Source organism: Solea solea, chromosome 6 (genome assembly GCF_958295425.1).
Source record: "Solea solea chromosome 6, fSolSol10.1, whole genome shotgun sequence".
NCBI lineage: Eukaryota > Metazoa > Chordata > Actinopteri > Pleuronectiformes > Soleidae > Solea > Solea solea.
Genome location: NC_081139.1, coordinates 4,645,920 through 4,666,928, shown reverse-complemented (window position 1 = coordinate 4,666,928; position 21,009 = coordinate 4,645,920). Strand labels below are relative to the sequence as shown.

The window sequence follows — 21,009 nt, the reverse complement described above, 5'->3', positions numbered from 1 at the left end:
TGTTTGGTGTGTCCTGTTGTCTTGGATTATAAACAGCTCACAGGGCTCTCCTTTGAGGGGGGAAATCCAAAGGGTTTTTTTCCCCCAGTATGTTGTTTTGTTAGAGAACCAAGTCTTTTTTTCCTTCTTTTTTTAGAATTTGGAACAGTACAATAGTTGTCGTTGTTTCTGCAGACTGTTACACCCAATCCACATCCTAAATGCTTGCAGATGTGATGCTTCCATAAATGCATTTTTCTTACAACAAAGTTTCATGACCGCTGTTCATGTTTTTAATAAACTGTTCCCCCCCCCACGGTGGCTAAAAGGTAAATCGCGAGGATAATCATTAAGTCATTAAGATTAATCTTCTGTGTACAGGATTTTACGAGAGTCCATCCATCGTTGAGACGTTTGAAGCTGCGGCCCATGAAATACTTCATTAAAATATGTTAATCCGTTAAAATATCTGATGAACAGCTCTCTATTCTGTCAGCTATCGCTGATCACAGAGTGTTTGGTCAGTGACGTGACGTATCAGCCTCAGGGTCTGACAGTGTAACTGAGAGAAATCTTAATCTCTGGCAACACTTTATACAGTCAAGAGGCAGAAGTGACGTTCTTTTCTTCTCCTGACGTTATAGGTCGTGTGTCGGTGAATAAAAATGCCCCCTCACTAAATTGCTTAATTTCTTTTTAAGTATTATTTATCTGTGCGAACATGAGAACACCTCAAAATAAAATACTGTGTTATACCGTACCATTAACGATGATATTACCCTGAAGTAGTGTTTTGTCCCCCTTTATTTGAAGGAACAACAACCCTGTTTGTTTTTTTAAGCTCTGTACATACTGTAGATGTGTGTCATGATGTAGGTAGAGGGCGGGGAATGTTAATGGCAACAACAAAAGACAACATCACTGAGAACAGCTTTAAAGGTAAGGTTGGAGATCCTGGAAAAAACAGTTTGAGCAGACTACGTTTTGAATACAAAAGTCCAAGCCTCTTTTTCAGACTTCCCTCCGAAGCTCCGCCTCCAGAGCAGAGGAACGCGCAATGAACGCGGATTCACGAGCAACTGCGCAGCATCGGTAACTTTCGGTGCTTTTTCGGGGGCCGCTAACTTTTTTGGATACGAAAAAAACAACAAATAGTCAAAGACATAAAGCTAACCTACCGGTCCAGTTGAAACAAAGATGTCGTCACTTTGTAGCGATTTCTGTCGCCACCGCTGCACCGATGTTCACTCTGGTCTTGCGTCGCTCTGCGTCAGCCTCTTTCTTGGCAGCAGCTTTCCCAAAAAAACGTCTTTTCGTTTGTGACCAACACCTGTTGTTGGCACCTTTTCTGCCATAACGTTGCTTCAACTTTCTCCTTGGATTTAGCAAGCTTGCATAAGCGCCGAGCATGTGCGTTTATTGCACAAAGAGGGATATCGATACAAGACGGGGTGAATCTTAAAAACGCAGCTTAAATCACTTGAGACAATAATGGAGGAAACACCACAACAACAACCCAGAAAATAATAAGAGAATTTTCTTACAGCCACCAATACTTATTTCACTTAACCAGTCTATTTTCTTTACTGACTGTCAAGGCCACTGTGTTACCCGCAAGATGTGTATCATCGAGAGTTGACGTAGACTGCTGTCGTCTACCGGGACAATCCCCACTTATCTTTATGCTGTAATTAAAGGAGTCCAGAGCTCAGTGGAGATATGCTGCTCTACATACAGTGCAGTGTACCCGCTTTGAGCACTGACACATTTACAAGCACGCACATCAACTGTACTTGTACGTTGTACACGATTATGAACGTGTGCTCATAATTGATTGCAGAGCTGTTATTATTATACATACATCATTCTGTTTGATATCTGGTGTCCATTGTCCAAACTGTGCAGTCGTGTGTGTGTGACCTTGGAGAAGCCTACAAGGAAATGGCTTGAAACTTAATTTAATTTAATCAATTACAAAAATGTATCTTAATGTATATAATAGTTAGGCAGAAGTGGGATAGTCCTGCAGATAGAGTGACATCACATTTCATAGGCAAATGCATTCATTGACCATCTTTAACACTGGTTTTAGCACTAAATGTAAAAAGCTACATTTATCATCTAATTTGCGTGTTGTGCACATTACTACTAAAACAGTAGTGCATAACTTTTGAATATAAACAAATGTCTGTTACTGTTATTGAAACCACCGCGAAATCAGTTCACGCAAAACTGATGAAGCCTATCAGCTCAACACAACTCTCTCTGTGTGACCGTCAGGAGGGAATTCTGCTGCTCAGTTTGACAAAATAAATGCTTCTTATCCCCGCCCGCCCCTGCACGGCCACTGTATACACACAGACGCTCCCTCAGTCAGGCGTGATAGTAATTAACACAGACAAAATTTCAGATGAAGGATGTTTCTGTCAGAATAAGAAAAAGTTACACACTGCAGCTTTTGATTATTACTAAAAAAAAAAAAGTACATTTTATTACTTTAAAAAAAATCTATTTATTGTCTCATAGAGGTAAAGAAATGCAGCTACTGTTTGGTTCAGTGGTCATGGTATTATTTAGCTCACAAGCACTTACACAGACACGGCGCGGGCTCGCTTGCCCTCAGGGGAAGCTCACAGTTTGAGTCAACATAGTCACCTGCATTGCGGGTACACACTTACATAACATTTCCCATTTTACATGAAGCCTCTGAGCAGCACGCCATCCTGGGAAACGAGTTTTTGATGTTTTTGTTTGTTCATTCTGGATGAAGTTTCTCAATAAGAGAGGCTTTGGAAAGAGCAGCTCAGGAGGCTTCAAGGAAACAATTTAAAGATGGTTCCACTGCTCATATCAGTGAGTTACAGAGAGGCTTTTGTTATATTGGCCCAGCATACCCAGAAAACATTTTGTCAAACTGTGTAAAGAAAACTTTGATACAGTAGCTCCTGTGTTTACAGATAGAATTATTAGCTGCTCAGCAATTTGTTTGAGAAACGCAACATAACATTATGTTGCTTGATCCTGCCTTATTAGCCGAATCCTCTGTAATACATCAAAAAGAACAACAAAAAGCCCTGAGCCTTTTCTGGAGAAAGCCATTACTCTTTTCATGCTTTACTTGCAATCCCCTCCACCCACCTTGCACATAGCATATTGTAGCTGCACCTCACACGCATGAGCCAACAGGAGCAACCGAAACACCTTCAGGCTTTATTTGTGAGGAAATCTGACATTTAAATATTAATCCCAGGCCTGTACTTTATCTAAATACAGTGACTGATTATGATCACATTCAGTCTTACTGCCTCCCAAAAATATGTTATAGAGTTATTTATGACCTTGGAGGACATTATAGCATGAGGAGATGGTCAAATGCTCTGCTTTGTTACAGCCTTGTTAATTATGTCACAATAATTTCAAGACATATATCAAAGAGAGAGTGATAGTGGTAATTCCAACGACGCGGAAGCAAGTTTCATGTTTGAGGCTTGTGTCTCATCCAGTGTCCAACAAGACAGTATCTGTGTCTTTAAAGCTGCAGTAGGCAACATTTCTAGAAAGGTGCTGGTTTATTTGGCAACTTTAAGTTTCTTTGCAAGTTGTTGCCAGTGCTGAACAGTGGTGATTGCTCAAAGTACGAAGAAATATGTACTGTGTTTTTGTTTAAATTTCAAATACTAAACTCGTGCTAGAACGTGATTAAAACGTGCCACTAGTTTGTTCGCTCAGTGATTTTCATATTCCCGTAGCAGCCTCCGCATTAAAACTACTCTCTATGGGAATCGGGCCTGGGCCATACTGTCTGCGTTCTATGGCCGCAGAGCCACTTCACCTTCCTGCAGTGTCCAATTTACCTAATCCCTAAATCTGCATGTCTTTGGACTGTGGGAGGAAACCAGAGAACCTGGAGAAAACACACACAGGGAGATCATGAAAACTCTGTGCAGAAAGATCGTTGTTCTGACTGGGTCGCGAACCTGGGTCTTCTTCTCCAAAGGCAAGAGTGAGGTTCACTTCAGTCTAGCATTCGTACTCAGTCTCACATCAGGAGTTCGCCCCTAATTTATATGCCTTTGTATTGTTTAAGCGATGGACTGTGGAATTTTGGATGGATTTTTCATATACCGTTAATCAAAAGCGTCCATGGTTACCGTCTTCTTCACTGTCTCTTCTGACCGGTACAAAAGCATGCTACTAATGAGACTGGACAATGTCTCATTATGGAACATTTTCTTTCTTAGATGGCTTGATTTATATTATTATTGTGGAGTATTTGGTCATGAACGGCAGCTGTGACGGCACTGAATGTCACTGTTCTGTTGTAAACGTGTCAAATAAATGATGTTGTTATCCAACTATTAGTTTCTGTACCTGTGAGAGTTGAAGAGAGGAGTGGGCGGCAGCATTATCCCCTCAGGTGCTGTCTTGGACAGAAATAGCGAAGTGAAACCTCTGTACTGAACAAAAGTACACAGATTTGAACTGTCAGGGAGACTGAGGCATAAAAGTGACGGTCATGCTCATCATAACTCCTCCAGGGCGGAACAGTCACTCCATATTATTATTACATGGTTCTGCTTTCAGGTGGACTGTGATTTACTGACGCAGAGGTTTTCATTACGTTTTACAGAAAATTATTTCTGCAGATGGGAATTATACTGGAATTATGAAACAAACAAAAATGTTTTAAAGAGATTCTTCACGTGCATATGCAAATTTGGTATTTAAATTTCAGTTTCTTTGAATCATCACAAACCTCATCAGCTTCTACTGGATTCACTGAAAATGCTTTATGGAGGAGGATTAGGACCACATGGGAAAATTCTGAGATTAAAGTCGAATTCTGAGTAAAAAGTCAGATTTCTGATCAATCCATTTTAAAGTCAGAAATCTGTGATTGAAGTGACACAAAGAAGGATTTTCTCTCTACACTTCATGAATGTTATTGTAGGAGAAGTAGGAGAAAATACTGTTGTAAAATATATGCTTTTGTTGTGAATCTGTTGACAAGCCAATGGTGCTGGCCTAGCATATCAAATACATTCGTTACAGTGGCCTATGTTATAGCATTTTATATTTCATTACATAGTTTCATTTTTCAAGATATTAGAAAAAAAAACCTAAGCCTGAAAAGAAATGACAAAAGGATGATAGTCTGACTTTAATCTCATAATTCTGGCTGGCTTTATTATGAGAATAAAGTTGTAATCTTTCAAGAATAAAGGCTGAGGAATACAATGGTTGAAATGCTGGATTCATGTACAATTATTTTTATAATTGTACACGAAATATCTTTGGTTGGTTGGTTTGTTGTTTGTTTGTTTTCTTTAGACAGACATTTTGGTAAAATAAATTGCAGAGTAAAACCAATCATGTCATTTGCCAATTGCTAAAACTATGAAGTGCTTTTTAATTTGGCAGTGTGCAGTCCTCATTTACTGCGGTGGTGAATTAACCCACACATTTTTCATAAAGCTTGGACAGAAATCTGCACGATCACGCATAATTAAAGTACATTTTGTTTGCTTGCTTTTCCACGTTGTGAAATCTGTACCAGACAGGAAAAAAAAAAAGCTGTGTCTTGTTTTAGACCAAGAAACACAAGAAGTGTCTCAGTTCACCTGCTTTGTAACTTTCTGAGTTGGAAACGGATCAGATTGATCAGTTTCATCTCAGAATTCTTAAGATTTCATTCAGAATTCTGACTCCGGGTGCTGAAACCCGTGAGTCAGAAAGTACTTTTAAAAATAGATTCAGAGACCTGGTCCTGACATTGATGGACACTCTAATGGGAGGCTTGGACAAGAAGTTATTTGAATTGGCTGCTGCCGAGTAGGAAGGAGAGTGGGCTTCTCCTCTGGTGTGTGGGAGGACTGTAATAGCTCGAGCAGGCTCACTGCACTCGAGTGTTAGAACTCTGAGAGAACGGTGCGTGTGGAGGTAAATTATCTACGGTATAGGAAGATGGCTTATTATATATAGGTCACCAGTAAATTAATACAAGCCTATGTAAAGTCTTCAGGGTGCCACCTATAGCAATGTGTGTCTGTGTGTGTGGTCAGGGGTTGATGCTGGAAGAAAATGCAGAATTGGTTTTGGGAGAATTCACATTTACACATTTACATACATTAAATACACACTGTACATGCTCCGATGACACACATGTTTTTAACTAAATCATAGAGATGTAAATGTAACATGCGAGCCAGTATCCTATGCTCGTTATAGATAATTGGGAATTACTCAGTTCCTATGTGAATGTGATAAAAAAAAGAAAGAAAAGAAGTGAGAGTTATTCAGTTTCTATGTGAATGTGGAAAAAAAAGAAGACAAAATAAGAAGTGAGAATTACTCAGTTCCTGAACTCAGCTGCTGTGTGAAACAGCTCAAACCCCGGCCTGAGGTCAATCCTCACGTCACACAATGTGCAGCCGATCATTTAAACAGACACTCTTGGCGTTCACGTTTAAACCAAGCGTGGCGAAGCTGTTCAAAAATGCCCACGTCTGTCTGTCTGTCCGGCATTGGCATCAAAAACAGCCGCTGAGCTCCCTGTGACAAATATAGGAAGGAGAGGAGCCTATAGGTGAAGGCATGAATAAGCGCATTTAGGCTGCAAGGAGGCAGTGAAAGATTGCTCTCTTAGAAGGAAAAAAAAAAACACTCTTTTTGTCACATGCTGCATTGAGCTTCCACGTGCTTCCATAGTCCTGAGTTGACAGAGACCAATGGACTGTCCCTTTTCCTCTCTTATCGGAGCTGCTGCAGCCCCCATACGTCTGGCTGTGGGCCTGCAGAGACCTTCTCCCTCTTGGAATTGCACATGCATGCACACGTACACATACCCACACTCACTCTCAATCTGTATATAGTATGCACATGTCTTTGTGATTAAGGGAACAATCAGGTTTTTAGTGTCAATGTTAGTTGTTATGTTTTTGGAATGTCCTTCTGACCCAGTCCTGTGCACTCAGGAATGCCTCCTTGAGCAAATGTCACGTTTAAACTGATTAGATTTTCAAAGTCCAAAGGTCACTGAGAACATTTTGGGGGGGTTAAACTTCAGGATGTCTGTGGCCAGTATTCAACGCCATAACAAGGGAACCGAAGGGAGTTTGTGGCATTATTTTGTTACTGTACATGTGGCGAGACACTGGTTCCCAGCTCTCTGAAAGCAGATCCTCTGTGATGTCGCTTTGAAACGAGTCTTCACTGCATACTGTCTGTGCGATGAAGTCTGGACAAATACAGACGCAAAATTGACTGGTTTGATCTAGTTTTCTTGTACCCTGTCTCTAGTGAGAGAACTCTTTGATGGCTGCTCTACCGCTTTGGTCCATATTGAAACATTTCAACAATTGAAATGTTGTCAAATCATCCTGAGAGGATGAATCACACAGACTTGTGTTTGATTTCCTTGGTGAAAATCTTCAATAGCAAAACTATAGTCAACAAAACAAAGTCCATTAACCTACATACGCATAAATAAGGAGGTATTTTAAAAGACTAATTAAAGAATAAAAACGTGTGACATTTGGTCTTGTTTGCCCATGCCTCCTAAAAGGATCCATTCCATTCATTTCGACAGCTGAAAATAAAGCGCTATCCGTAAACTTAACCAGTGACACTTGGTCCAAGGCTTGAAACTGCAACGCTAATTCTACACTTTTTAGACCCAATCGTAGGGGGGGCGGGACCTCATTCCTAGAATGTAAACAGTGTCCACCATCTTTGCTAACAGCTATGCTAAGAGGACCAAGTGTCACTGGTGGGCACGTAACAAAGGAAAGAATGAAGATATTTCTCAACTCAGGGGAAACTGAAGTTGGGAAGCACAATTTTTCAAAAATACTGTACTAGCCCTTTTCTTGAAATACAAAGATAAATGCAAATCAGTGACGTATTCCTTTAACTATAACCAGTTGTCTCACCATAATCTTAAACCCCAAATCAGAGCATAGCCCTATATTAGGTCTCCATGCTCACAGATTTTACAAGCTTCCAAGTCCTTTTTTTATTATTGGTTTATCTGTTATCTGTCTCACAGGCTTCACCGCTTTGAATATAAAAATGCCAGAATACAGTGATCAACTTTCATCACAAGTTCTCAGGTCATCAGCTCCAAATTTTCAAATCGTCTCAGAAAAAAAACGTCGTAACCCAGCCCAAGTTCTGCATTTTCATGAGATCATCAAATCCCCCACATTTGAGAAGATGCGTGATTATTTTTCTGATTCTCTGCTATGATTATTGCTAACCAACAAACTATTATTTCAATTATATCTATGTTATTATTCACAATTGTATCAATCAGAGTTGAATATTTTGGCTGCATGTGTTTATTTATTATGTCCGTGTTCTTATTGCTCAGACCTGCCCTAACGTGCAAAATATAACTCATGGCGACATATTGTTAGTGGTGGAGTTCCCTCGCTAGACTAAAACTCTAAGCTACTCTCATCTTTTTAATGTTTTCTGTCCTCGTGGTTGGACAAACGTGTCCAGCAGCTTTGTCTTTCTTTAGTTCACACCGCTGTGTCCTCCTCCTCCTCCTCCTCCTCCTCGGCCTGTTTCCCCCGAGGCCTGGGAGACGTTGAAAGCGCAGCACTGAGGAGTCGGACTCAAGCGTGCGTTGTTGATATTTTATTAAGTCTTATCAGACTGCTGTCTCTCACTTACCCACCCCCCTAACCCCCCTAACCGAGTCAGTCAATCAGACTTTATCTAAATTCATAAATCACCTGCCGCCACCTCTGCGAGCGAAGCCTCGGGGGGTTTAATGTGTTGTTTGTAGCTTATATTCTAATTTTGAAGCATAATCTCCTCCTTCAAGTCCAGTTGTTTGATATTACTTATTTCATTTCCTGCCGCTTCCTTGCACAACTCCAGCGTGATCCTCCCTCTCTACTCAACGTCTTTATTCCTCTCTCGCTCTCTCTGTCTTCCTCAGTGTTGCTACGTGAGGAGGTAGCCCAGCTTCAGGAGGAGGTCCACCTGCTGAGGCAAATGAAGGACATGTTGAGTAAGGACCTCGAAGACACGCAGGGAGGCTGCTCTGCCAACCTGCTCTCAGCCACCGAGTTCCGAGTGCAGCTGGGGGAGAAGGAGCAGGAGTTGGACCGGGCCAAGGAGGCCTTACAAGGTCAGGGGACGCTCTGCTTATTTGTGTCACGGTGTGTCCACGGGTGTCCCTTCCTTCTCACAACCACCTCAAATAGACACCAAAATATGCATTTACAAGCACGACTACAGACTATATTGATTTATTACAAAATCACTCATGTCTGAGCACCTCTTCTTCATCTGAGCTGTCACAGCAGCAGAAATCAGCTTTTAGTCAAAACTTCTTTGTACTAAAATCACATTTCGTCATCTTAAATAGGCACAGGTTTGATTTAATACAAGTGTTATTTAGTTGCCTGTCGTCTACTCTCAGCAAACAAACTGTCTGTCCCTGACTGTCACTGCTGTTAAATTCAGTAGTGGAGTTCTTTTCTGACTAGCATACATAAGTCGTTTGGATAAGATGTTTTGTGCCATATGATTATATGCACATATACAGATATTTTTGTGCTGTTTCAGAAAAAGGGTGTTGCCTCCTCCGAACAAGCAGCCGTGTAGAATTTTAATTAACATCCATCAATCATGACATACAGACTTCACTTTGAAGTATTTATGTGGTATAGATGTATTCTGGAATGTGGTGCTGATTGTGAAATAGCCATTCATTCATTCCATTCCATTCATTCGGTGATTGTGTAATATTGTTTCCCCTTCTATTCTGGGATGAAAACAAATAGAACTAGAATTTTGATTTTAGTCGAGAAAACTGAGAAAAGGTGATTGTGGCTTTAGCTCAGCGTCTCGCAGGCTTCTTCGCTCCTCAGCTCGGAGGAACACGTGTGTTTAACTCCCAGCTTGTAAACTGTTGCAAAACAGGTTTGAACGTTGGTTCTATAACATGAAGACACTGAATGTTGACAGTAGGAATGCTTCTTGAGTGACACATGTGTGCACTTGTGAAAAGTACAGGGGCCAGACTTGTCTCTGCCGTCGCGGCTCAGACTGTCAGTCTTTCTTATTTTGCGTTATTTTCACCTGCACGGAGCCTCAACAGTTGCATCAGTGCTGTGGTGTTTTCATCTATAGAGAATGAAGCTGAATGAGACCAGGTCCAATCAGTCTTCTCTTGGATTCGCATGCCAACCGAAACTGTTTCATGTATGAGCTGATAATTGCCCCTCTGCCACTTATTTCCTAAGATGATTACATCATATTCTCTGGGCCATTTCTCTTTGAAGGAAAAAAAAAAATAAAACATTGATGTGCTTCATTGACAGAAGGCACAGCACCACCTAGTGGCTCGCCGCGTGAAGTAATATATTACCGACTTGTTGACTTTATTTACCTTGTGTCTGAGATTAGAATCAGTTATTAACCCTTTGTGCACCCTTAGTGCACCCTTAGTGCCGTGGGAATAATACACAACTGTTTATATGGACACAGGTTTATACACACACACCCAGGTTGGGTGTGTGTGTTTATAGGTCAAATATTCAGGCTTTAATATATGTGGGGGGGTTTTCGTCTTATGTGTTTTTGAGTCAAATTTATGATTCATTTTATATCACATTTTCAGTAGTGATATAAAGTAGCAATAATTGTGCAGAAGTAACAAAATAGACTGTTTTTCGTTTCTTTTTGTTCATAAAAACGAACTTTGAACTGTGACGTATTTCCAAATTTCACAACATTTTGAGTACTTTCTGTGAAAATGAATGATTTTCTTTCATCAGATTGTCTAGGTTGTGCTGAAAAAAAGGGATATAAGACACTCTATATTGCACATTCTTATAGCCTCTGTATATACTGTATATGTCAACATAGTAATGGAAGGTTAAAGTGGTTCTAAGGGTTAAAAAGGCGTTTGTTTGTTGTTGCAGCCATGAAAGGGGACCGTAAACGTCTAAAAGTGGAAAAGTCCGACCTGGTGAGTCAGATGCAGCAGCTGTACACAACACTGGAGAGCAGAGAAGAGCAACTACGAGAATTCATACGCAACTATGACCAGCACCGAAAGGTAACATTGACTCAACAGATTTATCACACTGCATACTATATATATATGTTTTTGTTCGTGTGTGAATTGGTTGATCAATAACAAGTAATATTAGTGCAGAAAGACATTTTAGAACTTATATCGTTCATAAATGGTGAAAAATCAATTTGCAACCGTAAACTCACATAAAGTCGTCAAACAAATCCAATTTCAAAAAAGGTTATGATACAGAACGTTGCATTTCCAGACCTGAACACATCACCTGTCTGTGTGCTTTAGGAGAGTGAGGATGCAGTGAAGGTCCTGGCAAAGGAGAAAGACATGCTGGAAAGAGAAAAGTGGGACCTGAGGAGGCAGACCAAGGAATCCACGGAGCAGGCCAACATCCTGCGCTCTCAGATGGACACAAAGGAGAACAGGATCAAAGAACTGGAGGCTGAGCTCACCATGGTGAGTTTACCCGTTTGTGAGACATACATTTAAAACAAAGTGTTGGTTTGTAATGATGTTGACTGATCGCACGCTCTGTAATATCCTCAACCCTTCTGTCTTTCGTAAAGGATTTCATTATCTTTCCTGTGTTGCTGTGTCGCTCTAGTTTACTTGTGTAAAGTTAGGAATACATTTACTCACGTTATTGTTACTGAGTAGGTGTTTTGTGTACTTGTTCTTTTTAAAGTCTTTTTTTATTTTTAATATGTTCTTTTACTTAAGTGTGTTTTTTTTTTTGTTAGTACTGTACTTTGCTACATTTTAAATTCACATACATTAGTAATTAGTAATAAAATCTATGGCCTGAATTTGAAAAACAAATGAATACATTCGCGCATCGGAAAATTTGGCAGTGAATGATGAGGACAGGTGAACGATGATGAGGACAGGTGAATGATGATGAGGACAGGTGAACGATGATGAGGACAGGTGAATGATGATGAGGACAGGTGAACGATGATGAAGACAAGTGAATAATGTGGACAGGTGAAAGATGATGAGGACAGGTGAACAATGAGGACAGGTGAACAATGATGAGGACAGGTGAACGATGATGAGGACAGGTGAACGATGATGAGGACAGGTGAATGATGAGGACAGGTGAATGATGAGGACAGGTGAACGATGATGAGGACAGGTGAATGATGAGTACAGGTGAATGATGATGAGGATAGGTGAACGATGGGGACAGGTGAACGATGATGAGGACATGTGAACGATGATGACAGGTGAATGATGATGAGGACAGGTGAACGATGATGAGGACAAGTGAATGATGTGGACAGGTGAAAGATGATGAGGACAGGTGAACAATGAGGACAGGTGAACGATGATGAGGACAGGTGAACGATGGGGACAGATGAACTGGCGTTAATTAAGGTCCCTGAGTGAGTGAGAAGGTTGAAGTATTTGTGACCTTTGACCCATTTTGACTGACACATTATGTGTTTACATGTCTTATTTTGTCAGCACTTTAACTTGTAAAGGTTTGCCTTTAATTAAAACAATTCATGTGAGATTTGTGTTCCCTTGTCCTTTTTGAACGACACAAGAAAAAACCCCAACCTTGTTGAAAAAGCAACTAGGTAACTTTTACTCTGAGTACATTTTTAGACCAGTACTTTAGTACTTTACCCCAGTGAAGGAGGTCCAGCAACTGTGAAAAACAGTTAAATATATAATATAGTTATCCATTTCTGGCTTAAATGTTTCACCCTCTTTTCATATTTACTCTATTATGTGTTTCCCAGGCGAAGCAGTCCCTCGCCACACTGACTAAAGACGTACCGAAGCGGCTTTCTCTGGCCATGGCGACAGAGCCCGTGGTGAACGGCAGTCAGGAGTGGGTGATGCAGGCCGACCTGCCGCTCACTGCCGCCATCCGTCAGAGCCAGCAGACCCTGTACCACGGACACACCACAGACAGACAGGGTAGGCTCTCTTTATCTCGGCTCGGCGCTCCGCGTTCTCTGCTGCTTGGTGTTGCTTTTACAGACCCAACACACTAACAGAGGGTTTCCCTGAAGGTTTCTCATACTAACTGTGGACATTTCTCAATGTGTGTATATCTATCTACGTGGGGGGCACATCCAGCTGTGGTCAGAATTAGCCCCTGTCACTCTCGCCAGCCCTCTGTCATCTCCGACGCCTCGGCGGCCGATGGAGACCGCTCGTCTACGCCCAGTGACATCAACTCGCCTCGTCACCGGACCCACTCCCTCTGCAATGTAAGAGCTGCCTGGCCCCCCTGACCAAGTAATCACACCTTCTTCTCCTGTTTGTGTTTGTCCCTCTGTCCTGTCGGCTTGCCTGGGTGTCAGCCTGCCTCTGCTCAGCCGTGGTGGCGGTGGTGGTGATGTTTTTGAATTCAAAACCACTCTAAAGCAGTAGTTTGATTTCACGTATTCTGTGAAGATGTTAGACTAAAAACAGTAGTAAACAGCTAGTGTGGTGACAAATATCAACGGCCAGCACCTTTGAAGGTCCTGTGTGTAACATATGGTTGGGTTTATTGAATTTAAATTGAATGAACTACCCGTTTTTGGTTCTCGTAGCCTTAGAATAAGCCTTTTTTTATGTAGTTGAGGCAGCCATCTTGCACCAGCAGCCTGAATGGACAAACCTGATTTTGAAATGGAAGCTTACTACACAAACAAATATGAAGAGCTCTGCCCACATAACCCTGATGTAAAAACCAGTGGAAAAACAAGGATAAAACAGCAGACAGTAGTAGTAGAGGAGTTGAAAGAGTTGTGAAATTGTGTTTACTTGCTTGAGTCCTGTTTGTTTTCATCCTTAAGACGTCACCAATCCTTGCACACTGAACGTTCATTCCTATAAAAACCCGAAAGCATAAAATGAAAAGCTCACGTGTCATGGGGGCAGTCAACCAATCAAGACGACAAGAAGTCACGGCACCAAAAATAATTCAGCACATAACTCATATAAAATCATGTGTATTGATTAAAACCCTGCAGACGATGCTTTTGCACAAGTGCACTTGCACTACCTTAGTTACGCAAAGGTTTGTGCTATCGTAAAAATTCCAACTCTTTCTGAAAGCTGAGAAGTTGCAAGTCAAAGCCAACGTGTGGTTATTACGGTAATTTAACACTGTTGTTCATGTACAACTAGTGTTTTTTTCTAAATTTTTTTCATTTTAAATTGTTAATACACCATTTTAACATGCAGTAAATTGTAAATAACTGCCAGACATTGAAGGTTATTCTGGAAAATAACAGAAAATAGAAGCTAATAGACTTACTCACAGGACATTTCGAGGCTTAGGTGTTAAAGGGTTAAACAAATAAAGCATGATGTCACTTCTCAGCAGATTCTGGGACACTTTGCTCTTACGAGCTGCGCCTTTACATTTAACCTACAGATCAGACAACATACCGTTCATTTTTTTTGTTGTCGAACCTCGCGGCAAAAGAATGCGTGCAATTCCAAAAACTGCTGCTTTAACTGCGTACGAGAGGGACTGAGCTAAGTTTTCCGTTCTCCTCTGTGTGTTTCAGTCCATGGAGGATCTGGAGGACCAGAAGCGTAAGAAGAAGAAGGAGAAGATGACACTTGGTTCTCTGTCACGGGTGTTCACTCGGGGCAAACAGCGCAAATCCATGGACCCCGGCCTGTTTGATGGTACAGCCACCCCTGATTATTACATAGAGGAGGATGCCGACTGGTGATACTGTGTGTAAAAGGCGCAAGCATCTGTGTGTGTGTGCGCGTGCGTGTGTGTGTGTGTGTGTGGCTATCCACCTGGCTTTAACAGTGTGTTTGGAGCATTTTTGTTTGTGGTGGTTTGTGTATGTGGAAGGGGTCAAAATTTAAAATGAGAAAAGCCCTAACAGAGACTGCTATTCCATAAATGTACAGTATATTACGCTTAAATTGTGTTTGTAAATTAGATATATATTTATAGATGCACATGTATGCATATGTATATGTATATATATACATATCTATGTCTACAAGCATATAAATATATACAGTACATTGGGTTATGATAATGTGTAGACATGGTTATGCTGTATTATCTTAAAAAAAAGAGCTTAATGTTTATGTTTTTATAACTGGAGACTTGAAGGACTGCTGTTTATATGTAAATAGGAGTTATTGTGAAAGTTAGTGTTTTTTTACTGTAAATGTCATTTGGCTTTATGTTACTTTACAGTTGCTTTCATCATGCCTTTGCAACACTGACTTCAGTGTTTTTTTCTTATCACCCAAGTTTTATTTCGCCATTTTTTTTCTAATAATTATTGAAGAGGAGATATTAGGGGGAAAACTTTTTATGGACTCGGATTGGCCAAATTATGCTTATGCAAATTGTGTCTTTTCATGGCAAGATTGTCAACATGCTATAATAATGCATTTTCAGTTAGTATAGTCGAGTATGGCTAATAAAGGTAGTTTAAAGGCACAGCAACAAAAATAGCAGAAGATGATCAGGGATGCATAAATCTGTCAGAAACCATGTGCACGTGCCAAAGGAAAAACAATGTGCATATCATTCAGTCCCTGTTAGCATTAGCCTCATGTGTGACACATACGTGTTACTGAGCGCTGTCTAACGTGTGAGTACGAGACAAATGAATGTGCATTAAACACTTGCATGATCCTTGAAATGTCCATCCATCGTCAGTCAGATTAATAATCTCCACACTCTTTGTGTTACTCCTCTGTTTCCACTGACCGAGTTGTCTTTCCTTGCATTTTTGTATGCACAGCCCCCCCCCCCTTGTTTGTTTATTTGTTTGTTTGTTTAGAATTTATCCCTCCTTTTCTTTTTTCCTTTTTTTTTTTTTACAACAAATGTGGCTCTAATAATTATTATTATTACTATTATCTGTTTGTAATTTAGAAAATGTTCCATAAAAAGAAGATGAACTCTATCTAAGTATTTTATTTAAAAAAAAGGGGGAAAAAAGGACAAACACGAGAGGCAACTTAAAATATTTATCTCCTGCTGCAGCTGCCGCTGCGGCCAAATGTCGAGGAGGTCTCAGCATTTTCAAAATGAAATTATAATTGAAATGAAATCCTATTTTAAAAATAAAACTAGTAACTGAATACATCCTATGTGAGCTTTTTTTTTCTGTTCTGTGAGTAATCTTGTTCTTGTGTGTAGTCTTAACATGTCCCTCCCTCCCTCTCCTGCCATTTCTAATGGCAACTCCCTCCCTCCCTCCCTCCAGAAAGTGACTCCTCATTTGTGATTGCCAGTTGTCTGTTTTTTCCTGGGGATTATTCATGTCACTCAGGTCCACTGGACAAATTGTGCCCCTTTGAAAGATGGTGAACTTTGCATGCAGCTTTTTATTTTATTTTTTTATTGTCGGCATGTGTGGAGGACGAATAAAAGCAATCACACTGAATTCATCCTGGATTTGTCGGTTCAGAATGAATCAGTGTTATCCTATTGTGTTGAGCTGTTTTATGAATAATCCCCGTGTCTCTAATACATTATCCTGATAGTCCCTTCATTATCATAAGATAGTTGTTTTAACACATTAACTGAACGTTTGCGCCATAGTTTCAAACCTGGTAGATTCACTCAATTGTGTAGTTTTAATATTGTTTTGAGAATAAGTTGTTTCCCTCATGACACAGCAAAGTGAAAAACAATTTCATTGTTCTGCCTCCATCTAGTGGCCAAACAGTGCAATTTCAAGACAGTGAATCAAACTACACTCTTTTGCCTTTACGATAACCGTTCATTAGAAGGTTATTTTACATTAGAATTCATATTGTCGGAGGTGTGGGTGAATCTTCTGTGCTGATACCCTCAGATTGTTGTGTCAGACTCTCGATTTCCACATCCCCTCCGACCCTGAACCCCCTCCATCCACATCATGCCAACTTCCAACTTCTCCTGACCAATCCAGACTCTGACAGCCTCACACAGCAGAGCCTGTCCGACGGAGAGGAGCAGCTCGACCGCCTGCAGCAGGCCGAGCTCACGCGAACCACATGCATGTCACTGTGGAGAGCGGCGGCGGTCCAGGCCTGGATGGAGGTTGTCATGGGAATGCCCATGTACATGAGAGCTTGCTCTGAAAATGTCAAAAGTGGCAAGGTACAACCACCGTCTGCTTACACGTCATTATCTTTGTCCGCTCAGCCCGCGAGAGCGAGGTAGTTACTGCAAATGTGTGTATCCAGTTTTAATAAAAGTATGGATTTATTCTCTTAAGGTGCTGCTAGGATTGACAGATGATGATTTAGAGTTGGGTCTGGGCATCAACAACCCAATTCATCGCAGGAAGCTAAGACTGGCCATAGAGGATTACAGAAGAGCGGAAGGGGATCAAGGGTGAGCAGAAATTAACTTAGATACACATATGAGGTTCTTGAACTTAAAGATATATTACCGTAACTCAAACCACCCAAGGGTATATAAAATAAATCTGTTATTGCCTTTGTTACTTACGCCGTAAACTTTTGAACACACTACGCTTAGATATCAGGGAATCCAGCTCACTAGATCTTTTTAAAAGAAGACTTAAAACTTCTTTTCAATTCAACTAGCTCCTTTTTATTCCACCCTGTGTTGCGTTTTATTTGCATTTTTAGTTTATTTCAAAGTAAAAACAGGGTTTTAACCTCTTTTAACCTATTTTATTCCCCCCTTGTTACTTTTTAGATTTTATTGTGAAGCACTGTTATACAAATAAAGTTTAATATTATTATTATAATTATTATTATAAAATAAATGTAACTGGCACCTTTAACAAAACAAATTACGCACAAATGCATCAGTAATAATCAACCCAGAACATAATATATAGTATTATAGACAGAGGTGTCAAACTTGCAGCACTTCAATGTTTTCTTTTGATATTTGTAGATTCATTTTACTTCATAAATATGTTTTTTTATAGTGAATTACATATTGTACACATCAAAAAACAAAAGCTTTTATTTTGAAATAATGTAAAATATCATCACAAATGGGTTAGTTGGACCAGACTTGAAGCTCATTTAAGTTTGAGACCCCTGGGTACGAGTATGTTTGCATTTGACACACTTTTCGTCGGCATTTACCAAAGTAATAAATCTAAATATCTTTCAAACTGTTCTCTTTCATTTTCTAGACTTTCAAAAGTGTCGGACATGGACCATCACTGGGTCGCCACGTCATGGCTGAATGACGTGGGTCTGCCTCAGTACGCCCAGACTTTCCAGAGTCACTTGGTGGACGGACGAGTGCTGAACTCTCTGAGCCGCAGAGACCTGGAGAGATTCCTCAACATCAGCGACCAGTTTCACCAGACAAGTCTACTTCTGGCGACGCAGCTGCTTCAGATACTCGGTTTTGATAAAGAGGTTAGACCATTGATTGGGTCGAATTTTTCAGTCATTCCTCAGTCACTGCACGAGCGTTTAACTCAGCTACACTGACAGGACTACATGTGATTTCCATTAATGTCCACCATAGCTGGAGGCACACAGAAGCTGTTGGTGCTGCATTATCTCAGCAGGCCATCATCCCTCACTGACCCCTCTCTGCGCTTTGCTTGGCCCCTGCCACATTAGCGCCTCTGCAGCTATCTGCATGTTGTGTTTTTTTGCAGGCCCTGCAGGCACGGCGTGCAAAATGTGAGCACCAAGACCGAGACCCCATTGTTTGGACATGTCACCGAGTAATGAAGTGGATCAGAGACATAGACCTCAAGGTGGGTGGGAGGTCAGTGATGGTATTCCCTTGCTCGGGAGTCTTTCCAGGCAAGATTGGAACCAGTTTCTAGGTTTTTCCTCGTTAATAATGATATCAATGCTGCTTCAGCACTGCTGAAAGGGATACAGAGAAAAAATAAAACACTGATTTGGACATAATAAAGTACAAGTGTTTCTCTATATTCACAATGAGCGCGTCCCTCTTTTGACATGCTTATCTTTGGTGAACATACACACAGTAGCTCTCGAGACTAAAGCACTTTTCTGCCTTACAGGCAGCTCACAGCTATTTCATTTAATTTTTTTCAGGCCTTCATCTTAACTGTGTCTTTAAATGATGTTAATTGTGAATGATTTAACCCTTTTTTTTTTAAATTAAACCCCTGCTTTTTTTTTCCATTACTATGTTAAAACATACAGTATATACAGAGGCTATAAGAATGTGCAATATAGTGTTTTACTGTATATCCTTTTTTTTTTCAGCACAACCTATACTATATAATATATAAACACACCTCAGCAAAAACTATATTCAAAATGTTGGAAATACGTCACAGTTCAAAGTTCACTTGGCTCGTTTTTGGGAACAAAAATAAAAGAAAACACTCTATTTTGTGACTTCTGCACAATTATTGCTACTTTATATCACGACTAACAATGCGATGTAAAATCAATCATAACTTTGACTCAACGACACATAAGAAGATGAAAAAAACACATTTCTTAAAGCCTGAATATGTGACCTGTAAACACTCACACACCCAGGATGTCCATATAAGGAGTTGTGTATTATTCCAAAGGCAATTTACCACAGATCTGTGCTGCTTGAGCACCAATTATTCTGCACACATAACTACAAAGTGCCTCTGTATTTTTGCTCTCCAGGAGTTTGCGGACAATCTACAGGGTAAAGGGATCCATGGAGCTGTGCTGGCTCTGGATTTGTCCTTTGACACCGACGCCATGGTCAAAGCGCTGGGGATCCCCAGCAACAAACACATGCTGCATCGTCACCTGTATGAAGAGATGAGATCACTCGCGCTCCCTCTCGGGTAGATCAAAAAAACGGCTCATACCTGCCCATTCATTCTTAATTGAGTCATTTTATTCACAAAATTACCTTTAACTTGTACCCTAACAATGGGTATGACAATCTAATGTTCCTTGTTTACAGCAGTGCAGAGCAGGGCAAAGACGCCATTGGTTCATCTTCGCCTGTGGCTGTGAATCGCTTTGCTGAGGAGAGAGTGTCCTTGAGGAGAACAAACAGGGTATCACATTTATATCATATGATTGGAAAATATCAGAAACAAACTGCATTTACACTATTTACTATTTGTCAACAAAAGATAGATATTTAGATAATTTAATATTTAAATTGATATTTTGCACACATACTGACAAAATATCCAACATAATCTTATAAGCTTATATTCAAACTATTTTTTTCATGTGATAAACTTTTTGAAAATGACTTTTCTTTTTAAAGGATTATCCAGGTAAAGAAAAAACATTTCGTTACATTTATATTTGCAGCATTTTTGAGTGTTCCGGCGCAGTTTTGCTTCGCTCTAGTGAACAGTACAGCCGACAGGAAATGAGAGGAAAGAGACGGAGGTTGACGTGCACCAAAAAGCCTTCAGCCAGATGCAAACTGAGGACACTCAGATTACATGATCAGCCTCTTAAACCCTTAAAGCATCTGGAAGTATTTATTAGACAGCCTTTCTTAATAATGATCATGGTAAGGTGTTGCATTCTTGATTTGTTTCATATATATTGTCATTTTTCAGACTCTGCTGAGGTTACATGCAAACAGCCACTCTGTGGAGAGAAGCGTGGGCTTTCACGGCAGCTGCAGCTCTCTGCCCAGAGAGGCAACAAGAGTTCAGGCTGCTCCTCAGGCCAAAGGAAGCCCGGTGCATACCTACACCAGTGTGGAAATCACCAACGTCTGAAGCAGCCGCTGAGATCTTCACGATTGTTTACAGTGTTATTGTTTTATAGCTGTGTTTATACTACTGAGAGAAACCTACACTCAGCATTGTTGGAGTTTAAAGTGTTTGATTTAAAAAAAAAAAAAAAATGCATGATTTAAACACAGTATATGATCATGTTTGTGGCCAGATTTGGAATCACACATTCCCTGAATAACATAACAAACCAACCATAACCTTTTACCATTTGGTAACTTCCGCAGACGTCCAAAACTGTTCCGAAAGCAGTTCAGAAAGGCAAGAAAGTACAGACTTCTCCTACATCCATGGTTATATCTCAGAAACTAATAATTACGG

General features: G+C 40.4%; 2 protein-coding genes across 5 annotated transcripts in view; both read left to right on the top strand.

Moving 5' to 3' along the window:
- The window catches only part of kaznb (kazrin, periplakin interacting protein b), a 92,218-nt gene extending 76,106 nt beyond the window's left edge, over positions 1–16,112 (top strand). For 2 of the 4 annotated variants that reach the window (XM_058632121.1, XM_058632125.1), the window contains 6 exons: positions 8,930–9,121; positions 10,923–11,059; positions 11,318–11,488; positions 12,781–12,961; positions 13,124–13,257; positions 14,551–16,112. In XM_058632121.1, the coding sequence (XP_058488104.1) occupies positions 8,930–9,121; positions 10,923–11,059; positions 11,318–11,488; positions 12,781–12,961; positions 13,124–13,257; positions 14,551–14,721 (986 nt within the window). In that variant the 3' untranslated portion in view covers positions 14,722–16,112. Of the gene's footprint in view, positions 1–8,929; positions 9,122–10,922; positions 11,060–11,317; positions 11,489–12,780; positions 12,962–13,123; positions 13,286–14,550 lie in introns of all 4 variants that reach the window. The other 2 variants (XM_058632122.1, XM_058632124.1) reach the window with 2 other exon arrangements.
- Positions 16,027–20,729, top strand: LOC131460534 (kazrin-A-like). The gene is made up of 8 exons (XM_058631128.1): positions 16,027–16,037; positions 16,760–17,114; positions 17,233–17,351; positions 18,133–18,364; positions 18,613–18,714; positions 19,601–19,767; positions 19,890–19,986; positions 20,509–20,729. The coding sequence occupies exons 1-8, from the start codon at positions 16,027–16,029 to the stop codon at positions 20,671–20,673; spliced, it is 1,248 nt and encodes a 415-aa protein (XP_058487111.1). The 3' UTR covers positions 20,674–20,729.
- The last annotated feature ends 280 nt before the right edge of the window (positions 20,730–21,009 follow it).